Source organism: Sander lucioperca, chromosome 21, assembly GCF_008315115.2.
Source record: "Sander lucioperca isolate FBNREF2018 chromosome 21, SLUC_FBN_1.2, whole genome shotgun sequence".
Taxonomy (NCBI): domain Eukaryota; kingdom Metazoa; phylum Chordata; class Actinopteri; order Perciformes; family Percidae; genus Sander; species Sander lucioperca.
In genome coordinates this window covers 13517517-13526326 of record NC_050193.1, presented here as the reverse complement: position 1 = coordinate 13526326, position 8810 = coordinate 13517517, and the positions used below count along the sequence as shown (strand labels likewise).

At 40.6% G+C, this 8810-nt stretch overlaps 1 protein-coding gene across 1 annotated transcript; it reads right to left on the bottom strand.

Moving 5' to 3' along the window:
* Positions 1-502: 502 nt before the first annotated feature.
* On the bottom strand, positions 503-8000 carry dhrs7b (dehydrogenase/reductase (SDR family) member 7B). Its single transcript, XM_031320898.2, has 7 exons — positions 7884-8000; positions 5327-5483; positions 4609-4727; positions 3727-3937; positions 3364-3456; positions 3098-3250; positions 503-2782 (listed from the first exon to the last, which is right to left on the bottom strand). Exons 2-7 carry the CDS (start codon positions 5478-5480, stop codon positions 2577-2579), a joined length of 936 nt encoding a protein of 311 aa, XP_031176758.1. The 5' UTR covers positions 5481-5483; positions 7884-8000; the 3' UTR covers positions 503-2576.
* Positions 8001-8810: the final 810 nt, after the last annotated feature.

Sequence of the window (8810 nt, the reverse complement as noted above, 5' to 3'; positions counted from 1 at the left end):
GCTCCGAATAAGTGACAAAATAACGTCAACATTTTGCTATTTACATGTTGTGATTTGTATAGTCACAGTGTGTACAAATAACAAGATCACATGAGACACAGACATCTTCTAACTGTATATAAACTGGGAACTATATTCTCAGAAAGGCGAAGCACTGCTACTTGGGCGGAGTGATATGCTTGCACCTGAGAAGCACTGGACAGAGAGTAGAAATGCTTCGCTTTTCTGAGAAGGAGCCGTCGGAAAGAGCTACAACGCGCACAGAGATGAGAAGGTTATGTATGGCCTTATCTAATTCAGGGGGTTACGGTGAATAAGCTAAAGTCCCAATAAGTCGGCGTGTTCCTTTTAACCAAGAATGTGACCAACCATGTATTCATTTTCACTGACAAGTGACATTTAAAATGTCATGGGTACCCATGTACCAGTAGTGTTACACTCTATTTCAACTCCACAAAAGCAACCAGTCAGAAGAATCTAATGAAATCAAACACTAAAGCCACTCCACTTATTCAGTTTTTTTGAAGTCATGTAGTCATTCTTTAAATCACTAGTAAACCTTTTGATTGGTTGTGCTCAAAAACATTAATTCCCCATTCAAGCTTTATTAACTCCTACTGATACCGGATGCTAACAAAACACTATGGCTAACATGATTGGCTTCTAAACATGTTCACCATCCCTTCACATCAGCCCACTCAACCAGCATCACCAATATGCAGTATTGTGAACATTCTGAGTGTAAATTGTAGGGGAGCTCTTGTCATTCCACAAATGGGAATTAAAATGTTTGTCTCCTTCAAGCACCTTGAGGGCTTTGACTACATTGTAAAAGCTCGTGTAATGTTTATTAATTTGTCAAAAGGCTTCATCTTCTCACACTAGATACAATGAAGATGATTCTTAATAAGGAATAAACATCAGGTTCGTCTTTGAATCTGGCACGTTTTCTTTTTTTTTTTTTTTTTGTTGAAGGATTACAAATGTCAATTCCAGTATTCACTGCGCTTTTGTAACATACATGTACATTTTTATTTGGACTATTTATTAACATTTCAGGAGAAAGTGTTTTTTTTTTTAAGTTAATATTAAGATGGCATCTAAAAAGGAAAAAAAACTGTTCAAAGTTGTTTGTAAAAAGGTGTTTTTATTCTGTGTATAAAGATAGTTATAAAAAAAAAAACTGCTTGAATTTTGTATTCATTATTTACTTTGTGGACCGTGGTAAAACCAGTTCAAACTTAAATCAAATGCAAACTTTAACGAGTATGGTATGTGGCCTTTGGGTTACTATACCAACAGTTTAAAGGAACGATTCACCCCGAAAGCATACTAATGAACGATGGGGTTTGTGCTCGTGACAGCGGGAGATGTAAACATAAATGGCGTCCTCATGGCTCAAAGGCTGAGCTGTAACATTAACTATAGCTCAAGTGAGCTAGCAGTATTAGTTAGCTAAAAACTAATGTCCACAAGCTAGCAATGTTGGACCGCGAGGGGACTTCTGTACTGTGATACGATTGGCGGGTCTATTTCGGTAAAAGAAAAGAGTTCCTACATGAACTGCTCAGGATTATCTTAAATAACCTGCACTACAGGTAAGAGGACAAATATGTATTTTTTTTTTATTTTGGGGTGAACGCTCCCTTTAAGGTTGGTCAGCTTTTCCAGAGATAGCTAAGTGGTATCTTGCTGGCCCCATATTGAATCCCCGACTGTTAAATTATTAAATTCTCACTCATCAAAACAAAACAGAAATAAAGTGATAAAACTTTGACAACTGCTTCACCTTTGTTTGTCAATCATTTACAGTGATGTGCCGTATTATACAGTTGACGAAGAAACATGTCCGATGCTATACCACATCTCTAGGAAAGACTCAAGCTTATTGACAAAGTGTTCTTTCTTTTTATATCTTTCTGCAACTGCTGTGGGTAGATCCTCTTGCCAAAACAGCATACAGAACACTTATTAAATCCTGCATTTTGGTAGCTAAAGTTCTCATAGAGTTGTTTCTACTGTTGAGATGAACAGCAAGTCAGTGTTATGTTTACAAATTAAATCTCTGTTCTTCAGTCATTACCTTGTATACTGTATGCTTTTAAAAGGCGATTATCTTGAGTGGGACACCAGAAGACACTGAGATAATAGTAGTACTCCTACCTGGACAATAATATTTCCCAGACCTGACAGAATTACAAATTAAACATTAATGCTCCTGTAAACGGATAACAGTTTAAACATTTTATTTGCTAACCAAATCCATGCGAGTCAATCTGAAAAACAGCATCACATGCTCACGTCTTTCCAGCACAGCTTTGAGTCTTGTCAATGTCTGAAATAGCTGAACAACACACCTTGCTAACCTGGTCAATCACAGATGTAAGTCAAAAACATAAAAGACACTCGCCATAGATCCTGTTACAACAAAAAGGGTTTCTGGTTTGTTTTGTGTTACTGAAGAGCTGCATTTATTCCCACCTCCTGTCCTCCATGTCAAGTAGTCACTTTCATGTTTCGGTCCATGTGCCTCTAACGTGCCCCGTGAGCCTTGTGGTCCTCACATGCTGCCGTCATCAATCGTCTTTTGGTTTCTGCTCCTTTTGAGCGCGAGAGGACATTAGTTTGAAGAAGAGTGCGGGCCACAGTGTGCGGAGGTAAATGGCCAGATTGGGCAGAGGTCCTGCCAAGACAACATCTTTGCTCCTCTGACGGACAGCCTTCAGAACTGCCTGAGCCACATCCCTGGGGTCCTGACCCATTTCTGTGGTTTTATCCAAAACTGAATACAGTGTTGCACAAACAAGAAACATGTCAATGATACAGAGGAGTCAGTAGGTCAACTAATACAGAAAATGGTTAAATTACTGGGATGGTGTGCCTTCTCTTGTCTTATTTTAATTCCATTGTTAGCTTTTTTTTTTTTAATCTTCTATCTAATTTAATTTATTTTAGCCTATTTATGTCTCTTTTTACATCATCTTGGGTTTTTTTCTATATCTCACCTGAAAGTCTTTTCATGTCTACAGTGCATATTTGTCATACTGATTGAAATTCTCTTATTGTTAGTGTAAACAGTCACATTTCACTGCCTCACCTCCATACTTGGAGCCGTCACCTGTGACAGCGTTGACCGACAGGCTGGTTCGGATGTACCCTGGACTGATCACGGTCACTGGAATCCCGTAGCGCTCAATCTCGGCCCGTAAGCAGTCAAAGTAGGCCTGGGTCGCGTGCTTAGAGGCTGCATCTGACCAAAGTGAGTGCAAACCAGAGTCCTGCTTCATTTCCAATCAGTCGCACAGATTGAAAAACCTCTTGGGTATTTTGTTTGCTTTAATTAAACAAGTAAAGACAACTTACAAGCTGATCTGTAAGGAATGGCTATCTTGCCCTGGACACTGCTAATGACAACGATGTGGCCACTGCGCTGATGAACCATGGAGGGCAGGAGCGCTGTGAAGGAGAGAAAGAAGCAAGAAAGTGAAAAGGCTGACTAATGCATTACGTATATTGTGCTTCCTCTGCTAGGAAATCTGAAATTGTCCATGATAATCTAGCTTTGTTACGTTTATGCATCAACCACTTCCCTTCCTTATTTTAATTCAAGATTCTTTAAATAACTTCACTATGGTTTGGCTCCCTCGTGTATTTCTGACTTTTTTAAACCTCATTTACTGCATCAAGACTACTCAGATCCATCAACCAAAAGCACTGCTCACAAACCTTGAGTAAGCGCAATGGGCCCAAAGTAATTTGTTTCCATAACGTCCCGCTGAACTGAAAGGTGTGTATCCAGTATGTTGCCGCGGTAACTGATTCCAGCATTATTAATCAGGACATCCACTTGTCCGTAACATTTCAGGATCTCCTCTGCAGCTCTGTCCACCGTGTCTGTATCAGCCAGATCGAAGATAACGGTGCTGGGAGTGTAAGTCTAGTGGTTAAACAGAACAGAACAGAACAGCTGTCATCAGTCTGCACCAGCATTCAAGCTGTTTCAAATCATTATACAATACTTCGAGCTTAAATATTGGCTGATACGCAGAGTTAAGAAAAACGGTTTCTCTTCTCATGCAGAGTAGTGGCGGGTTCTTGGAAAAGACGGAGTGATAATAGAGATATTGATAATGCAGACTTGTAAAAAAAAAAGGTTGCCCTCATTTTAAGAAAAGAAAGAAAGAACGTTTTTTTCCCGTCATTACATACAATCGTACAGTACATTATAGTGAAATTCAATCTCTGCATTTAACCCATCCTAAGCATTAGGAGCAGTGGACAGCCACATACAGCATCCGGGGAGCCACTTGGAGTTCAGTGTCTTGCTCAAGGACACTTTGACATGTGGCCTGGGGAGCCTGGGATCGAACCACCAATCTTGTGGTTGAGGGCCGATCCCTCTACATCTAAACCACAGCCATCCCAGTTTCTTTTCAGCTTCAGAAAAAAAAAGATGTATTGCCAGGTAATTAGCACTTACTAGGAATGTGCTTTGGTTTGGTGCATACATTAAAACATATTTAAACATTTTCTGAACTTAATGGCCTCAGAGCCTGATGCCATTTAGTCTTTGGTTGTCTGACTATGTGTAAGTGTGCGTGTACACACCTGCCGCCCTGAGCCTGTTAAACTTGCTGTAAGCTCCTGGACCACCTGCTGCAGGCGGGCTGCATCTCGTCCACACAGCACGAGCCGTGCGCCTGCTGCGTGAAAGACCTGAGCACACTCTGCAACACAAAAAACACACCTCTTGTTTATGGTGAATATCATACCAGGGCATGTTAGCACACGCACCATGACAATGACACACATTACTGTACAATATCTCACTACTACCCAATAGGGGTGGAGGAAAAAATCGATACAGCATAGTATCGCAATATTTTTCGTGGCAATACTGTATCGATACACAGACGCCAAGTATCGATCTTTTATGATATATGTGTTGGTCAGTCCGTCTGCTTGACACTCCCATTTTGCAGCAATAAAATTGAAGTGAGATGAACAAACAGAGAAATGTATCTTTTTTAGATAAAACAGATGTTGACAAAATGTTCCTTTGGGGACATCATTTGAAATTGTGAAAAATTTGAAGTTGGAAAAAAGGTAATACATTGCAATATATCGCAGAATATTGCAATATGTTTAAAATCACAATAATATCGTATCGTGACATAAGTATCGTGATGATATCTATCGTGAGGCCTCTGGTGATTCCCACCCCTACTACCCAATGGAAATTAACTGCCGCATACCAATATTACTTAGTTTGCAGAAAGCATCTACATGTAAACTGAAGAGAAGAAGAAATTATCAGGAGGCTGACCTTTCCCCAGTCCAGAGCTGGCCCCTGTGATGACCACCACAGCATCCTGCAGAGCAGCTCCTGGTCTGAGGCGTACAATTATCCGATAAAGCAGCAAGATCCCTGCACTTGCTAAAACAAACGGAAGCACTCCACCTCCCGTGACGCGCTCCATGAGCTGCAGATACAAGATAAAAACATTTAGGAAGAGTTTATCCCAACTGCAAAGTTGATTTGCAATATTACAACATTTAAAAGGAGCACGCCGACTTATTGGGACTTTAGCTTATTCACCGTATCCCCCAGTAAGATAAGTCCATACATACCCTTCTCATCTCTGTGCTTGTCGAAACTCTGTCTGACGCCCCCACCGTTAGCCTCGCTTAGCACAGATCCTGGAGGTAACCGGCTCCATCTAGCCTACTGCTCCCAATAAGTGACAAAATAACGCCAACATGTTCCTGTTTACATGTTGTGATTTGTATAGTCACAGGGTGTACAAATAACAAGGTCACATGAGACACAGTCATCTTCTAACCGTATACATACTGGGAACTATATTCTCAGAAGGCGAAGCACTGCTACTTCTGCTACTTGGGCGGAGTGATATTACCCCAACTCTGAGCGAACTCTCTGCTCCTCACATAGACTATATATAGGCTCCTCACCACGGGGCTTCTCAGTTGCTGTGAGCAAATCACTCCACCCAAGTAGCGAGAAGTAGCAGTGCTTCGCCTTCTGAGAATATAGTTCCCAGTTTGTATACGGTTAGAAGATGGCTGTGTCTCATGTGATCTTGTTATTTGTACACCCTGTGACTATACAAATCACAACATGTAAATAGGAACATGTTGGCATTATTTTGTCACTTATTGGGAGCAGTAGGCTAGATGGAGCCGGTTACCTCCAGGATCTGTGCTAAGCTAGGCTAGCGGCGGGGGCGTCAGACAGAGTTATGACACGCACGGAGATGAGAAGGGTATGTATGGACTTCTCTAACTCTGGGGGATACGGTGAATAAGCTAAAGTCCCAATAAGTCGGCGTGTTCCTTTAAATCCATTGGTCTTGTAAAAGACACCAAACAAAGGTCTTTTTATAACATTTTAAATAACAATATATCTCTGTCGGATGTCAAATGAACCACCACTGCTAACATGCAAAACACCAACTTTATTTTGGCATCAAGCCCTAGGCGCTCCATCAATGATCATAATGTTTCTTCAATTGATTAGTTGATCAATGATCAACTACATTTTGCAGCTCTTAGCTATTGAAATGTCAAGTTTTGGATGGACACTTAGGGATTTTATTAGCTGGATTTCAGACAGCAATTTTAAGACATGACTGAAGTAATTCCCCATAATGTTTTATAGTTAATAGGCTAAATGATTGATCATTTAAAAAGTAATGGATAGTAGATTTAATAATGAATACAAATCCTTGTTGCAGCGCTAGTCGGTTCATAAACAAAACAATTCATATTGGAATAAAATACTAATAAAAACACAAAAAAGGCCTTTAAACAAGCTACAGTGTGACCTTGATGTGTGTGTGTTCTGTAAGCTCTCAAGCCCCCATGCCAAAGGGATTGTCAATGTTTTAATGACCAGTGCATTTAGTTAAGGCCCTTCCACTTGTCCTGTCTCCAAAAGCACAACACAACCAGCATGGCAACAGTGACAAGTACTATCTCACTCTCTCACTCTCACACTCTCACACACACACACACACACACACACACACAGAGTATCAGGACTTTCTTTTAAAGGTAAAATAGACGGAATATCCGTATATAAGTCCCCTTGTGTGTCATACTTAGGCCTGTTTATTTCCACAATAAAATACTATCAGAGTTACATCAGAGGTACACAGAGAAGTTAGCCATTTTAATACTCTCCATATCCTCAATACATGCTGATTTGTCTTTAAACAGGTGATTTTCTTCTTCTAAGTCTTTCCTTGCATGTGTACATATTCTGATTGTGAGCACAATGACTCAATCATCTGACATGACATGAACTTCATACTTACACCACACATTCCCCGGATTAGATCATCTGACAGTATGTTGGTGCTCCATTACTCTGCATATTTATGAGTAAAAGGAGCTTTTCTTGAAATAACTGGAACTACTGAGACTGAAATCCTAATGTGTTGCTTGAAACGTTTGCTATCAACGGTGATAACGTCCACCTTTCACACGAGCACACAATATAAACAGGTTCGATGTTAAAACCCTAACTTACAAGCAGGGTCCAAAATTAACTTTTTTGTCCACCAATCAAATGGCTAGTGAATGTTTAAATTTTACCAGCCACTCAATCTATTACCATTGTTTTTTGGCTGGTGAGTGAAGCAAATCTACCAGCCACTTGCATATTTTACCAGCATTTGGCTAGTAGATGGTGCTAATAATGTTGGACCCTGCTTACAAGTGACAAAACACAACGAGCTCGGCATGTTCTAAAGTCGTGTTTACGTTTACATGTGGATGGGGATGCTAATGCTAACGTTAGCTAGCTTCCACATTATAATAAAACACTCATACACTAATGTTCGGGTATAGTTAGAGCTCACCTGAGTTGCTGTGCTGCTGCAGGGTGAGTTGCAGTTCCGGGCTCGGGAATGTGTTTTCTGAAGGCGCTACCGGGCGCAAAATTAGAGTCGCTCCAGGCTGCAGCCATACACTCTTGCAAAATTACCATAGACAGTATATAAGAAAGTTACGAATCCCACTATGGCCACGCCAAGACCCGCCCTACGAAGCAGCCTGATTGGTTGGGGTTAGGCATTTCACCTCGAGTGGTTAAGGTTAGGATAGCCGATTGGTCAGGGGATAGGACCTGTACAAAACAGGTTACGTTACCTTGCGTAAGCATGGACGCCTGGCCAATAGTAGCTATTGAAGGGCGGGTCTTGGCGTGGCCATAGTGGGAAAACAAATGTGAATGGATGAACCATTGACATATATGGATGAACGGCTACCGGTTGTGTTCCCCGCAAGGAATTGTGGGAGTTGAAGTTAGGTAAGCCAGTAAGCTGACTGATCTACAGACATGTACAAATAATAATTAGGAGGCGTCTATGTATATGTCTATGGACTGATCGAGCACATTTGGACTCAAGTGCCTATTTGGATGTCTGTCGGACACCAATAATTTGCCAAGGATAACATTAAGCAGCCAAATAAACCTATATAACTTTATTTTTAACCTCAGACAAGATTTATCTTATCTTTAATATCAAATCCAGTTTTGAAACCATTTTGGAATAACTAGGCTGTTTCAAGAGCAGACAAGGTTGCATGTAACAGGTGTCAAAGGTGCAGAGTGATTCTTCTCCAGGTTAAAGCTGACAGCGTCTGTTGTTTAAGGTACTTTCATATACAGTACAGTTAACAAACTATAAGTTATAGGTATCTATGAGTTTAAAAACAAAAGCACCCTGGTTTAAGCTTCAGCACACCAAAGGACAATAGGATGACAATTATCAATGTCAACAGCT

What these genes read in the sequence shown, in the direction of transcription:
- dhrs7b (XM_031320898.2), bottom strand. Translation starts at nt 5,480, where the DNA reads ATGGAGCGCGTCACGGGAGGTGGAGTGCTTCCGTTTGTTTTAGCAAGT. An exon ending in GCCCATTGCGCTTACTCAAG is followed by an intron (nt 3,457 to 3,726) that starts GTTTGTGAGCAG and finishes TCTCCTTCACAG; the next exon opens with CGCTCCTGCCCTCCATGGTT. An exon ending in TGACGGCTCCAAGTATGGAG is followed by an intron (nt 2,783 to 3,097) that starts GTGAGGCAGTGA and finishes CACTGTATTCAG; the next exon opens with TTTTGGATAAAACCACAGAA.